This window comes from Eutrigla gurnardus (assembly GCF_963514095.1).
Source record: "Eutrigla gurnardus genome assembly, chromosome: 9".
Taxonomy (NCBI): Eukaryota; Metazoa; Chordata; class Actinopteri; order Perciformes; family Triglidae; genus Eutrigla; species Eutrigla gurnardus.
Genome location: NC_139923.1, coordinates 13,586,705 through 13,602,586, shown reverse-complemented (window position 1 = coordinate 13,602,586; position 15,882 = coordinate 13,586,705). Strand labels below are relative to the sequence as shown.

Below are 15,882 nucleotides of genomic sequence, written 5' to 3'. Positions count from 1 at the left end.
ATTACAATGGATTTGGTTATGCTCCAGAGAGCCCAACGCTGAAGGAATAATGTGGAAATCAGGATTCGCTTAAACACTTTATTTTTACAGTAGATCATGAAAAAACAAATATTTACAAAATATACCAAGTGAAATTTGGCTTCACTTTTGGATTATGAGCAGAGAATTACTATAAAGCTGACTAAAACATGAAAAATTGTCTGATATGTAAAAGCATTAAATGAAGTGACTCATTTGTGCATTTAACTGATTGCAATTACAACCGAAGAGTGGGAATCTTTCCTGGAAAGACTGACGGTGTAATAACTAACACATTGCTTACTGAAGCCAGTGAAACGCAATAAAATGATTGACCCAGCAGTTAAACCTAATTGCATTTATGATGGAGCAAGACAGTTACATGAAAAATTAATATTATCAGTGTTAGTCTTCACGGACAATGTATTCCATCCACGCAATTGTAACACCCAGTGCTGGAGCCTCTTTACAGGTTTCTGTGGATTTTTGAATGTCATTGGTTTACTTTCCACGTATTACAGCCTTTTATGTGTCCCAGACACTCTTCTGTGATGGTGAACTCTCACTTTTTGCGTCAGAGTGTTTCTGCGTTGGTTCTTCCTCCTCCTGAGCAAGACCCCGGGCCATGAGCTCATCCATTGGGGAGCGAGTGTTATTGACCTCCTTTTCCTTACAGTTCCTCCACTTCATCCGGCGGTTCTGGAACCAGATCTTTACCTAAAGTAGTAGCAGAATGGTCATTTGTGGTACAGCTTGTTATGTCTGAGCTGCATCGTGAAATATGGATAAAGATGTACACAGATGTTTTTGCTTAATAAATGCTCTTAAGGATTAGAGATTAAACTGGCAAAAAATAAGGTAATTCCTCCTCGATTACCTGTGACTCCTTGAGACTGAGATCAGCTGCCAGTTTGTTCCGGTCTGTCTTGCTGATGTATTTCTGTCTCCGAAAAGTTCTCTCCAGCTCCTTCCGTTGTTCTTCGGAGAACACAGCCCTCCTAAGGATCCCTCTGCGTGATTTAGGACTTATATCAGCAGACCACATTCGAATATTTGCTCCCTCTGAAACATAAAAGAAACATCTACATTAGCTACTATATAAAACCAGTGGTTATGTGTCATTGATAAATAGCTGTCATTGGTGGACTGTGGAAAATAAAGTACCTTGATATGAAACAAAGGTACAAGTAGCAGCCAGGGGGATACATAATTTGTGGGAACTGAATTGAGATAAAACAGCATGTTATTGGCTAACCTGGCTATGGATATATTATATTTAGCTTATTTAATGACACAAAATCCAATTCTGGCCACAATCAGTATGCACACTTCACCATACCACATTTGCCACCATTTCAACCCTAGACCATGCCAGTTTTTGTAACACTCGCTTTATCACTCACTTATGATTTCTCTTTTTCTATTTGTCCAATTTAACAAACTGGGGGTGACTAAAGAGAAGAGAAAGCCACTTCAACTGAGAAAAAAGGGATTTGGTGAACTGTGAGGAGCAATCCCACGCTACTTCACTCACAGGTGCAAGCACAACAAAAGTCAACTGGAACAATTTATCCAATCTATTCAATGTTGCCTTTTTAATCTGTCGGACAAATCTGCACATAGACCACCTCTAGGGAGCACATAACAGGTTTGGACATGCTTCTCACTTCTCTATTGGGACTCAATGGTTTCCACTTAAATAGCTGATTACCAGGTCATTCCTGGGCAACGTGTGTGTCTACCCTAGTGGGCCAACTATAGAGCCCTGTGGATCCACAACAATAGAGCCGTTCAATGGAAATGCCATTACTCGATGGCTCAGTGGCCCAACACTAAATCTTTTCACTTGCAGGTATGAAGCCAGTTTGTACGTGAAGATGAGCTCGAAAAAGTCTATAAAAGTCACTTTCTTTGAATGCTTTATGTCCTAGTCAAGAGGTCTCCAATGGGCAGGAATGAGAGTTGAAGGACAGGAGAAAGAAGGGGGGTTGGCAGACCAAGCTCTTTAGCCACACAATGGCTGGGGGATGTTCCTGGTTCAGCCCTCTTCTGTAGAGAAATGGGCGAGTTTTTTGTGCTTAGCGGAGTTCATTGCTGCAGTGAAAAATTGCAGTGAGGTCGCGTGTGGATGGTGGAGTGAAAGTGCCAATTGGTCACGGCCAGACATGGCATTGTTGCGTTGCTGGGCACTGTGGGAAAGTGTCAGCCTACTAAGAAGACTCCAGGGACCTGTGGGATGAGGGCTTTCTGATTTGTGCGATTTTCCACAACATTTGACAGGCATCATAGGTTGCAGAAACGAATAACTTCCAATTGCTGTGGGATAGTGCCAAAAAAAGACAGCCGATTGTCTTAATTAATAGGACTTGAGTGTCATTACACCACAAGCACTCAACACAAATGAACTGAAACATTTCAAGCACATTTCAGAGGAACATTTCAAAGGTTTCTAGTGTAATAACTGGTTTTATATACATTTTGAAATTTTCATTCGGGATGAAAATTCAACTTGAAGCTGTTGGGATTCACAACAACTTAGCAATGTGCTGACGGAGTATTAAGCTTTGAAACAATCTGCCTTATTCAGCAGTAGGAATTTACACCTGGCAATTATAATCTTAATATGACAGAAGACAAGATGTTTATTAGCTCTGCATATTTGCACTAGTAAAAGTGTGCATTTGCAAGTACAAAATAGGGGGCCCCAGGGATTCTTAAAAGCCTTGCAACCCACCCCTCTTCCCCATCCTAAACAGCCGTGAATGCTTATGAATAGAGCCGTGCAGAGTTGAGCGAAGAATTAGCTCTTTGGCATTGCATCAGTAATTAGCTGTGGAAAGCATGGGAGACCCTGCTGCTAATGCTTAGAGAGTAGCTGAGGCATTGCTGATGAGGCATAAAACACTCACTGGAGAAGACAGGAGGGGGGCTGGACCCACCGCAGCATGCCAGCAGATACTGGGGGCTCCGCAGGAACACACTGCTCAGTACACCTGCAAGTAAAGATAGGAACGGTCAGATATGATCATGTTGGGAACAAGCGAGACAGTTATGATCCACAAGGGACTCTGTCTGGATCACTGCCCACTTCTTGGATTTGGAGTCCTACCTTATCTACATGTTTACAGCTGTGCTTGGTGATGCATATAGATGTCACTACTTTAATTGTTATGTTTCGATATTTTAACAGCTACATTTTATTTGAAAACCACTAATACCAATAATAAATAGATAAGGTATTTACTTTAAGTCAGTTTTCATATGAATTGCTTAAATAAAAATGTGGCTCAAATATTTGATTTACATTTTTCATAGTTATAAAATGTCACGTGTGCCTCATTTTCTTTATAAATTCTATTTTATGTATTTTAAATTAATGTCATTGAATTTTGTTTCATTTTGAAGTAGCCAATCATTTAGATTTTTTTAGATTAACAAATTATATTAGAGTTTTACGTTGGCGGTACACAGTGCCATGTGCTCGGGACACATTTGCAAAAATAAAGCAGGGAAATTTCAATTTCTTTTTTTAATTGAATGATATCATTCTGTATGTTAGAAATTAAGTTAGAAAAATAGCCAGTGACATACACTGCAATTATCTGTGACTGTGAAGATTTTCTGTATATAATCTACATTAAGTTGAACAGTGGACAATTTATGAACAATGACAAATACTACACAATACAAATACTTCATGCATCATTTACATTAATATCATGAGTTGAAGAAGAAAAAAAAATTGCTGTCAAAATGTCTGTAAAGTTGTAGCTTCGCACACACACACACACACAAACATATATATATATATATATGATATTAGATTTTGTTGAAAGTCTGCTTCTATATTTCAAACATCCGTTTACCTGAGTGTGGTAAGAGTGGCCCTCCTAAATCTTTCCCCTGCTGGGAAGTGTGGGTTTGGCTTTGGTAGGCTTCAAGCTGGGAGCCCCAGGTTCTCCTCGGATGCTCGCACGCTGCTCGCCTCAGGTGTCCGGCTGCCGTCCCTTCTGGGCGGGATGAAGGCATCTGTGACTGCAGCAGATTGTCAATAAGAAAACTCTTTCCGGAGTTCCCGAAGCCTGGTAAAGCAGGAGGAGAGTCAGCCATATTCCTCCTGGTGCAGCTTTGAACTGAGACCATCCTGTTCACACAGTGACCCGAACACTTGAGTTCCTTCTTCAGCAGTCACAGCTCAGTGACACTAAATTCTCCTTTAATCCCTTCTCGAGTGACCAGGCCAACTTCATTAAACTCGCAAGAAAACAAAAGTTCTCTGCTCTTCCTCTTTCGGGCCTACACTTTGCTACAGAGCTGTGTCGTGATTGGCTGAGGGGCTCTAATGTGCTTCTCAATTCAGATAAGGCTGGGGCCTTTCTGGAGTGGCAGAAGGTGGGTCTGGCTCATTCATTATGTCAACTAGCCTATTAAATGATAGACACCAGAGACAATGAACTGCTGGCCAAAGTTTAACATGCACCAAACAGTCTTCTCCAGTAGTAAATAGTTTTCTCTTTTCTCCTGCCTCCTATTGTGCCTCATTCAAACCCCTTAGGAGTTCATTTGCAATGTGCTTTTTTTCTGTTCCATTCCAGAAACATTGCTCTGTGAGGCTTTTTCTTGATTGCAAAGTGATCCGAAAACAGACCACATTACTGTGAATAAGTAGGGGTTGTCAAAGTATTGTAATTAAGATTTAAGACGAGCAAAATGCAAGAAGCTGATGAAAAGAAAATTTGATTTTTTTAATGTCACCTTACATTGCCTTACAAGATTTTATATATTTTTAAATATATGTTCATTTTCCTCATCAATATGCTGTTAATCTTGCAGTTTTCAAACATTTGTTGAAAGTTGATGTGTTGAAGTTTATGTGACTGCATAATTATATTATAACTCTGCCTTTACTTTTATTTGGAAAGCTTTAAAATTAAAGATGACATTTTATAAAAATAAAGGTTTCAGTTGATGCAACTGTGCTTCACAGAACACTCATGACATTGTGTCTGTTAAAGTGATGTTTCTGTAACTTGTTTATATCGAAAAACACCATTGAGCAGTGGTCTATTAAAAGATTAGGACAACCTTGCTAACCATTCAGGTGGGTTTTTTCTTTGTTTTTTTTTGCTAGTCAGTCAAAACCTTTATTTTACATTCACACAAGGGTTTAAGTCCTGGTAGGATTCTGCTTAGGTCAGCATCCATGTAACGGCGCAGGCATCAGACTCAGCCACTTAAATATTTATTCAGTACGGGTTGTCAGTATAGTGGAGGCATATGCTGCATATTTAAGGGCTGCAAAAATAAAAATGGTCACACAGACAGACACACATGCATGTCGGGATGTTTTGCTACAAACACGTCCAATGAGAGGCTTGTGTAACCTTTCACACTGCAACTAATGATCCTCAGCATCATAATAGAAAGTCCAACAAGAGGGGCGACAGACCCGGAGTTTAGGCACAGTAAACAGGCATATCCGCACTGGTTGGGGGGTGTAGCGGGGTGGCAGGGAGCTCCAGTCTGCGCGTGTAGATACCTCATGCTGAGCATGGAAATTGGCCCAGACAGCTCGGCCTATTGTGCGATGGCCAGGGAGCCAAAGGTTGCTTGTAATCAAATTTGAGGTTTTATTCCTCAGACTGGTGGAGAAGGCATGGCGCTCTGTCACATGATGAGTGTTAGCAAGTCTCTGCACTATCTACTTTTGTGTAGTGAGAGTGTGTTAACATGCTCCGCATAGACCAGTGGCTGTGATAGTCCCCCAAGGCTTTTTGTTTGCTGGAGAGTCATTTGTTTATATGACAGGGGGAAAAACACGAGGGAACCCCCCAGACTGCTATCTGTGCTCTTATTAACTGTATTTGTTTACACTTTGAAAGGACTCTGATTATGGTCAAGGTATGTTTTATGTGATAAGGTTAAGCATATTTGTATAGTTTGCTATTAGCCTCCCTTTCTTTCCACTGTAATTAGCCTTTCAGGAATGCAATTTATAAGTTGTTACAAGCACACAAACGCTCCTGAAAGCACAATTCATTGCCGTCCGAATCATATATTTCTCTGCCTTCATGGACATTTTAGGTGGAACCGATCTCACGCGGCTCCTTTGCATGCTTTAAAAGGCATCGCTAAGTGCGTATCATCATTAAGATTCACCACTTCGTAATTTGCCAGATTCCAAAAGAGCTCTCCAGGAGAGGGAGGTATAATTAGGCTATTCTTAAACAGTGGGTCTTGAAAACACCCTGAAGCAAGTTCATGTGAATTTATTTGATGTCCATCTCTTTTAAGAAATGGAGGGAAAAAACAGGGGTCCCTTCATTCAGTATCCGCACAATAGCCCTGTTGAAAGCTAGCACTCTGCAGAACGACTGAAATCCCTTTTCTCTCTTTTTTAACCCCACTAAAGCTCTTAAAAAGATACCGGCCCATTGCACACGCAATTGATATTCCACCACTCGAACTTAATATCATGAATGGAGGGCCAAGCTCTATGAATCAGGAAGACAATGCGCTTAGCTTAGCAGCAAACTGGCACTTTGTGTGCGGTGTCTGTGCCTCAGAGGAGGAAGTTTCTAATGTGAGCCTCACAATTGTGTGTCTATAGAGTTCTAATGAGCTTCTGTATGCTGAGTGAATGGCTGCTGGCTATTCACCATGAGGGCCCAATGAGCCAGCTCACTGCACACATTCACAATAGGATCCAGGGGGAATGGGAGTGGCTGTGTTGAGCAACTGCACAGCGAGGACAGTCTATAAAAGATCAGCATACGTACAACCATGCTTCGATTGAGAGTATGTCCATATTAAGAGGGTTACAGTTAAAAGCGCATCGTTTCAACTCGGCCCTCCGTCCATGCTAATCCGGTGTTTTTCACAGTCAAACTGGGGGCCTTTCCATGTCTCAATGCAGAGCAGATACATGTTAAAATGCCAGATTGTTCTATTTGTGTGTTAGTGGAGAAAACCGAGCTTTTGCTTAACTGACGTCACTTTTGGGGGAGGGGGATTAAAGTTAAGAAAAAAGCAAAAATGTACATCACCATACAGCCTCTGGAGCATGTTATGGTCAACTCATTATGAATGTTCAAGGAAATATGGAGTTTTGACATTTAACTGTATCCTTTTTAATGTTTTATTGGTATATTTCTTCGTAATAATGCTCATTGACTAAGCGAAAAAAAAACGTCCTCCTCTGTCCTTGACTACAATTTTTTTTTTAAGTAAAAGAATCGGTTGCTTGAAAGGATGAAAGGATGAATTCACTAAAGGTTTTCGCTAAACACTGAAACATTGGTCTCAATACTTGACAAAGCTTCTACTTTACTGCTCCACTCTCATTTGGAAACTTTGGAAATTGGTAATTGCTTATAATTAAAGGGTAATACGGGTAAATAAGGGTAAAGTGAATTAAGTTTCACCATTTTTTGTATACTAACATACATCAATTATGTTAACGATAAACCCTTTGACTAAAACGTTATTTATTTTGTGGGAGGTCCTCCAGTACTTGGTCTATATATTTCTACTCTCACTCTCTTCCTCGTTCCTGTGGCTACTTTGTATTGCCCATATCTCAGGTCATCAAGTGTTTAGCCTTGGCATGGTCCGAGGGCGACACTGTCTGTTGTACCTCAGTACTGCTCCACTCTGTGACATTCACTGCAGTTCACTGCCATGCCCACAAGATGGCATGAAGTAGCATGAATGACACAGAGAAAAAAAAAACCCTTTACACTTTATATTATTCCTGGAAATCATACATTTTTTAAAACTACATTTTGCTTTATTTTCGTTGTTCTTTGTGCTGCTTACCATTTTGTTGGTCTAGGAATTGAAGCTTGTTGCGTGCTGTTGCAGTTCTTGCAGTCTGGCAGTGACATCACAGAATGATCGATCGGTGGCTGCACAATGACATCAATATGCTTAACATTGAATCGTAATGTAGTCTGTTGTTGAATGACTCTGTTGTCATTCTTTCTCTTCTATTTAAATTGACCAGAAAGCATCAAATTAGTGAGAGTGAATGTTAAACACATTGAGAAGACGGGTTTAATGAGATATTAGTGTAAACCTCTAATGTGACTCAAGATTCTTTACCATCATACACAGCATATCAAAGGGAAATTTCATTCTTCTCAACAGCATGATCCATGATTTGAAAGACACAGGGTCAATATAGCATGGAATTATGCAACAAATGAGAGAGCATGGGAGAACCCTGGGAACAATAGGGACAGTTTTTCTGCAGTTTATTCAAATCCTGGCACAGGTACGGCGAGCCATTCCATTTTATCTGTGGGCTTAGTATGTTTATTTGGTGTTGGCCAAAACGTATAAACCTTAGCTTTGTAATGCATCACCCATCTGGATCTTTTAGAGTCGGGACTTCCACTGTTGCTCTGCCCTTGACCTGATAGATTTTCTGTGTGTGTGTGTGTGTGTGTGTGTGTGTGTGTGTGTGTGTGTGTGTGTGTGTGTGTGTGTGCGCACGCCTGAATGAAAGTAGGTGTGTGTTTGCCCTGTGTGTACGTTTATTACTTTTCATTCTTGGCTGGCCACATGCTTTAATGACTCTTATTTTCCTGATGGCACTTTAGGAAATGACAACTTGTGGGCAATACAAAGTAATTACATTTCCTGTGTACCCAGAAGAAATCTAGTGTTATTAATAATGAATACAGGGTTGGAGGCGCCCTCATGCAGCAGATGTGACACTCTGCCACTGCAGAGCCATTGCCTGCCTTTGTTTCATTGACAACAGCCACACCATGGACATATGAACACGCTATGTGAGGTGGAGACAGACAACGGACCTATTTGTCAAAAGCCTATTTGTCAACTTGGAGCTGAATCACAATGAAAACAAAACATGCTCTTGGCATTAGTGAAAGCTGGTTTGAAGGGGAAGGGATTGATATGAGAAACAAGTTTTAATGTGGAGTCCTTGGGAAGGAGCTGAGCGCCACACAGAATGTAGAACTGTCCATATAATCATATCTGCTGGCCTCCAATTTAGTCGACCAGCACCATTAACAAAACACTTTCTGAGCGATCCAGGGATTGGCTGGGGTTTGTTGTGGACTTGAGATCACCTCTGAACAGGCCCTCAAAGAAAAGGCTCCGATTCATGTCCATCTGGCAGGAAATTGGAAAAAGTAACTATTTTCTTTTAGAAAAAAAAAAAAAATGGTGGCTGATAAAATGTTTATGTTTCTAAATGGTAATTGCTCCCATGGATAAAAAGGAAGACGCGTAAACAAATATTCAAAGCACAAAGCATCTGTGCTCTATAAAAAGGCATTAGCAAAGCTGAGTCACACAGACACCCAATCACACATTCTAATTCATTTTCAACCTTACTGGATGACTTGAATAATTGATAACACTTCTCTATGCTAACATGAGTTCATAACATTGATCATAAGACAAATCAAGCATTCATAAGTAACTGTTCTCTGTTGACCTTCTGTGCTTTGTGTGAGGACAAATGGGACAGATGGTTTGGAAGTAACCAGTTCTGAACAGGGGGGGGGGGGGGGGGGGGGGGCTGCAGCACCACTTACCTGCTGCTCATAATGCCGTCTTGACATTCCTGCCCAGGCTGTTTCACAGGAAGTCGCTTCAATTCATTAGACTCACGACTATGATGATTGCCGTTTGACTTTGACAACTTCTGTGACCTCGTGTAACGTTGATGTGAACCCAGTGGAGATGTTTGAATGCTTAGGGACTCTCCACCTGTCAGTAGAACAAATGAAGCTTATTGGATGAATGCTGGTACATCTTCAAGACAGACGGCTGATGTTCCAGATGATTGTATCATTTCTGGAACATTTTATATCATTTTATATCTTCTGACTTTTAGAGTGGCCATATAGTATCACAAGAATAAGAAGTATGATGGAAAGAAAATGTCATCTGCCATTTTACCCTTGAAACTCAACTCATTTCTGTTTGACATTATTTATATTACACTGAAAATGACTCCTGAACTCTGACTATCATGACAATTAAGTATATCAGAAATTATCAGAAAGAAATCGCTGCAACCTCTGCTGACCAAGGATAACTGTGCTCTATCCCAATGAAGCATCCCTTTGGTTGGCCTCCCCTCTCGCAACTGTACAAGGCGTTTCACATTTCTTCATTCTGCTTCACAAGACATGACTCCCATCCCATCCCATGTCCCCCTCAATAGCCCATTTTGGAGTATATTTATGCACCCCAACAAAGCACCCCACGCCTCAATGCTGGAAAGCATTGCTGTCAGGGGCCTCCTTTAAAATCCCATACTCACGCAGCATAAAATAAGATTGAGCACCATTGAATCATAAAGTTTTGAAAATGTTGAAAAACCAAGGTTAGACTCAGGGCACAATTTCATTTTATTCATCACAGGCCCTGACATTCTTCCTGCTGACTCCTGTACAGCCAATTCTTTCCTCTGTAAAGCTGTTATTTTCATAGAACCACCACCTTGAAAGATGTGAAGGCAATAGAAATACTCTGGATTTTGAATTTAGGACCTTTAAAGGCGTTGACCCAAACTGAATGACATGGTCGGTCTGCTGTTTGCCTACTAAAATGTATTAATGCCCATCTCCATTTACAACTTCCTAAACTCATAATCTCGGGAACCAACACAGTGTCATCAGCATATAACAAAATCCACATTGTCAATCTATATGCCTACGTTTTCTTGGGCTAAGTCACTTACATAATGGGCAATTATATAATTATGTATACTTACCATTGTTATTTAGTCATTTAATGCTAGTTTGACATTATAAGGATAACTTTTCACTCACTTTTTTCATTTGTTTAAATGCAGTTTTAAATCTTTTCCAGTTTTAATCACTATTAAACAGCAGTTTGATGAATCAAATGATGATCAATGTATCAAATATGTCGGCCATGATCCGTGTTGCCTCCATCAGTTTACTCATTAACTTTGTAACAAGGTCCAAATGTTTGGTAACAACTCATCTCTATCTAATAATGAGTTTGTGTGATTAGGTTTGAATTCACAAATAGGAAAAAGAAAGGGGCAAACTTAAAGGCTTGCCAATCAATTTTAAAAGGTGCCTTCTTTTTCACATGATTGATTTACTTGAGTTGTTACAAGATTTAAATCAATATCTGATGACAGTTGTTTTGACATTTTTTTCACAGCATATTTTTGACTTCATGTCAAGCACTGGTGATGAAAGCTCCATCCCGTTTGAGGCGGCAGACTTTGATACTGGATCGCATGCAGCCACAAAATCCATCCATCCATCGTCTACCGCTTATCCTGTATTCAGGGTCTCTTTTTTCCATTGGGCGAAGGCAGGGTTCACCCTGGACAGGACGCCAGTCTATCACAGGGCCGACATGTAGAGACAGACAACCATTCACACTCACATTCACACCTACAGAACATTTAGAGTCATCAATGAACCTATCCCCATCCTGCATGTCTTTGGACTGTGGGAGGAAGCCAGAGAACCCGGAGAGAACCCACGCGGGGGAAACATGCAAACTCCACACAGAAGGAACCCAAACCGGGAATCGAACCTGCGACCCTCTTGCTGTCAGGCGACAGTGCTACCCACTACACCACGTGCAGCACCAGCCACAAAATATTATTATTAATGACAACTTTGGCTTTTGCATAATTAATTAAACATGACATATTGACATATTTTGTGAAAGTTTTATTCTTTGGATGCCTTTTTTCCGAATAACTTGTGATGTTATCGAAGCTTCGTGGAAACTGCTGATTTCCGAAGGAATTTCATTGAAGAATCGCTTCACCCAACCCAAGTCAAAGTTTTTTAATCAATCATTTATTATTGTAATCTTAATTATTCATACATGTTGGATCATATGAGTAGACGAACGGCACCCTTTTATTATTTATTTCACCAGGTAGAAGAATTTAGAGTTATTAGACTATTTCTGTGACAGTGACCTGGAAACCATATGTATGCTCTCTCCATTTCACCCATCATTGTGCTACATCACACAGCGGTTTCTAGGAAACCTTGAAGGAATGTATAAGGAACCATACGATCATTACTGTCCCCATCAGGGACACATGTTCTTCTCTTGGCAACAGGCGTGGCTGTAATTAATACGCGTGGATTCTCATCTCGGGCCACACGGGGGCTTCATTGTCCTTCTCTCTCTCTCTCTCTCTCTCTCTCTCTCTCTCTCTCTCTCTCTCTCTCTCTCTCTCTCTCTCACACTCCTCGACAGGTTTCCCTCCCTCCTCCTCCCTCCGCCTCCGCCTCCGCCTCCTCCTCCTCCCTCTCCACTCCTCCCTCAGCGGCTGCGGCTCTCATTGACGCTGCTGTAGGAGCGTCTGTTGAGCCGCGGAGGCAACGGCAGCGCTTTGTGCATCTCTGTGAGCCACCTGTGCAGCGGATGGTGCTGATGGCGCAGACCTCGCGTTACATGGAATCATTTGTACCCGGTTACGTTTCCCCCCCTCCTTCCGGATTTGCTTCTTCTAATTTTTTTTTTCTTTTTTCTTTTTTTTTTTGCATCATTGGGCATCTAAAGTTGTGATGATGCCTCCGCTCAGCGTCTGGGATTGGTAATAGCCGTGCGCGAGGGTTAATACATCATCCGCGTGTGATTGAACAACACTGTCTCTCGGAAGTGGACAAAACATGGACTAATTTTGTGTTTTTTTTTAATATATATATATATAGCTATATATATATATTCACCATGGGATTATTACATCTATTTCTGGTCCTCGGCATATTTTGCGCCTCTTCAGGTATGACAGGGCTGTCACTGTCTGTGCAGCAACCATCTCTGGCAACGTGTAGCAGATAAGATGACACAGATAATTACATGAACGTGTGCTTTTGGTTAAATGTGCCACCTCGGCTTCTTGGAAATAAACAGACCTACTTTATATAGCAGCTTGCACACAGTACAGTAGCCTCCCATCTCTTAACAGCAGGGGATTTTGTTTAATTATCTTTTTTTCATTGCATCACAGGTGTCCTTGCCTCCTAACAACAATGCCAATGTTGTTTTTTGTGTGTTTGTGCTGTAGTTGTAGGTTTTGGGGTTGACCCTGCCCTGCGCATCAGCGTGTTTGATGAACTAACGCTTGGAGAAGGCTTTGATGGAGTTACTCAGGTCCAGGGCTTCCACAGCGAGTCTAGAGCTTTCCGCTTCCAAGGTACAGTAACAAGCACTCCTTGTATTTGGGAACTTAATGAGGTGATCTGTGTGTGCAAAGCTGGCCAAAATGTGTTTAAATGACAAGTAATCATCACAATCACTGACCCTTTTCATATTTTGTTCAAACTTGTAAGACAAACCAGATCAGACCACAGATCAGCTCTTCTTATGAGACGCCTGATGTGAGAATCTCAGATCATCTGATAATGCAGACGCCCCTATGCTTGTGTTAGTCTATACTCCGTAGCACAAACGTGTAGGAGACTGTCAGCAGCAGCATGCGATGGATTTGCAGTTTTCCACTACAACAGGACTTAGCTCGGGGGCCTTCAGACTGCCACCTGCCTGAACAATAGGCAATGTTGGGTCTCCGTGAAAGAGTGGGGTGAGCCGGGCGAGCAGTGGGGGAGAGATGGGAGAATCACGCAAAGAATCATAGACAGATTTAGCATAATCAGATTAGGCAGGGACAAAAACCCTGTGTTCACGGAGATGTATGTTGTGAGTGAATGGGCCCCTCGCTAGAATTTCCCCACCGGAGATCTTCCTGAGAGTTCAAGCGGTCCGGACACTTACACTCTGTGACCAACATGTGAATGGGACAAAAGAGTGTGTCGGGTGTCCACGATGTCAGCTGTACGACAGCGTGTGCGCAGGCTAAATATGTTATCAATGGCATTTAGTAAATGGCACTGTGCAAAATGGAGTTGTCAAAGCCGCTGTCGAGCTTGGCTTTTATGTGCACTGTTGTCAGTGTTGCATATCTGTCTATTTGATGTCAGACTCTCATTACAATCCAAATGAGATTGTTAACAGCCCCGTCGCAGGGATGGAGATGTCTATCACAACCCAGCCAAAAGTAGCAACAGAGAACCGCTTGTGGCTCCCCAGATCAGTGGCAACCCCCCCGGAAGATGTGGCAACATCCAAATCTTACCGGGGGGATCTCGACACGGATCAAATAGCGTACCAAAGCGCACACAATGTTGTTTTGGGTCAGAGAAACACCACACTCGTTTGTCGACATTTTCCCTCTCTGCTCCTCCTTCCTGATATCTTCTAATCTCCCCACACAGCCGCTGAGACAGCAGCACTTCTGCATGGAGCAGCAACTCCGGCACCTCTGTGAAGGCAGGCCATTTGATGTCCTCTGTGTAGACAACACTTAGAAGTGCTCTGCACAGGCAGGTAGCAGGAGGGAGGGAGGGAGGGAGAAGAGACTACAAGGAAGAATTTGAGAAAGAGAATGAGATAAACAAAGACAGTTATAGAAAGAAGCTCCCACGGCTTTTGTCACGAAACGAAATAGCACGACTGACACCTCTTCATCATTACGCCCTCATTTATTTCTCTGCGTTACCTTTTGCTAAGTACAGTCAGTCACCCGGGCCGGAAAAAGGCGCCGCGTTATTTATGGCAGAGCTCGCCGCCTCCGTCCTTCATTTGGGATGTCTATGTTAAGTCAATGATGTTGGATGAGGGGGAGGCAGGGAGATGCTTACGTACTGGCGAACAGACCTGAGCCGCTGCTGGTTTTTGATCAGAAATAGACAGCGAGACGCACCTACTGTACAGATGCAGAACGACCGAGGGAGACGGAGGGAAATAGGCTGGGACGGAAAGAGGATACAAGGAGAGAAGAGAAGCGGGGAGCAGAGCTGTCTGCCAGCTGTTTGACAGACTGTGCTGATTCCACATGTATGGATGCTCGGCTGGCTGGGACCAGCAGACAGGCCCACAGTGACATTCCGACGCTCATTAGATAGCAGGCTGAACACATCCGTGGCCGTCCCCTCCACTGCCTGCCTGTTATCTCTGGGAGCTGGGTGGAGGCAGGAGGAGGGGAGGCTGCTAAGGCCTGACAGAGAAGAAGCAGGGAGTGTATAGAAATTAGTATATGTACATGTGTGTGGATAATTGTGGGTTTTCACAGTGCTGTTCAATATATCTCTGTATCTCTTTGCCATATTGTGTCAGAGAAAGAGCAGTGTGTGTGTGGGGGGGGGGGATTGCTGTTTAGCGCACCCCTGCTGATGCTTTTGAAGGTAGCTGTCAGCGCTACATTGCATTGCATTAGGAGAGGTGGACCTCAGGGACGGGCATAATAGAGAGGGAAAAAAGCCCCTGGGCTATGTTACTCTTATGTCCTGATGCCAGGTGATACTCAGCCACACCACAAAAAATCATCCCATCATTAGCACCTCCCCCATGGTTTTTAATATCGAGACATCCAGATACCTATCTGTCTCTGTAAGAACAAGCACAGGGGCCACACCCAGAAGCACTCCCTTCCCCCAACACACATACACCAACACGCTCTCCCTCTCTGGCTACAAGCGTGCGGACCAAACTCATTCCAAGTGCAAACAGCACAGTTGCTAAAAGCATCCTTTCAGCTGCAGACCAAGAATCCCTCATAATTGTATCTCTCTCTCTCTCTGTGTGTGTGTGTGTGTGTGTGTGTGAACCCCTTCAAGAACCCTGCTCTTGCTCAGACTGTTTGAACACTGCCAGTGAGGTGTTTCTGTGTATGTTGTGGTGATTATGTCCCTGACTGCAGCGACGCTCGAGTGTAACGGGATGGAAGAGACTCATTTATTATACAGCAACACTGTGTGTGTGTGTGTGTGTGTGTGTGTGTGTGAGAAGGAGGGATTAAGACAGAGGGGACTA

General features: G+C 42.5%; 2 protein-coding genes across 2 annotated transcripts in view; one reads left to right on the top strand and one right to left on the bottom strand.

Moving 5' to 3' along the window:
• Positions 1-241: 241 nt before the first annotated feature.
• dbx2 (developing brain homeobox 2) lies at positions 242-4,198 on the bottom strand. The gene is made up of 4 exons (XM_084016865.1): positions 3,885-4,198; positions 2,928-3,011; positions 896-1,080; positions 242-735 (listed from the first exon to the last, which is right to left on the bottom strand). Exons 1-4 carry the CDS (start codon positions 4,159-4,161, stop codon positions 544-546), a joined length of 738 nt encoding a protein of 245 aa, XP_083872991.1. The 5' UTR covers positions 4,162-4,198; the 3' UTR covers positions 242-543.
• An 8,450-nt stretch (positions 4,199-12,648) lies between these two features.
• Positions 12,649-15,882, top strand: part of nell2a (neural EGFL like 2a) — a 68,886-nt gene continuing 65,652 nt past the window's right edge. Inside the window, exons 1-2 of the mRNA XM_084017055.1 lie at positions 12,649-12,793; positions 13,079-13,207. Coding sequence (XP_083873181.1) covers positions 12,742-12,793; positions 13,079-13,207 — 181 coding nt within the window. The 5' untranslated portion in view covers positions 12,649-12,741. The remainder of the gene's footprint in view (positions 12,794-13,078; positions 13,208-15,882) is intronic.

Bases quoted from the DNA above. Each gene is read 5' to 3' on its own strand.
- dbx2 (XM_084016865.1), bottom strand. From the start codon at position 4,161: ATGGTCTCAGTTCAAAGCTGCACCAGGAGGAATATGGCTGACTCTCCT. The intron at 3,012-3,884 runs GTAAACGGATGT...CTTTACTTGCAG, and splicing joins GCCACTCTTACCACACTCAG to GTGTACTGAGCAGTGTGTTC. The intron at 1,081-2,927 runs GTGAGTGTTTTA...TTTATGTTTCAG, and splicing joins CCCCCCTCCTGTCTTCTCCA to AGGGAGCAAATATTCGAATG.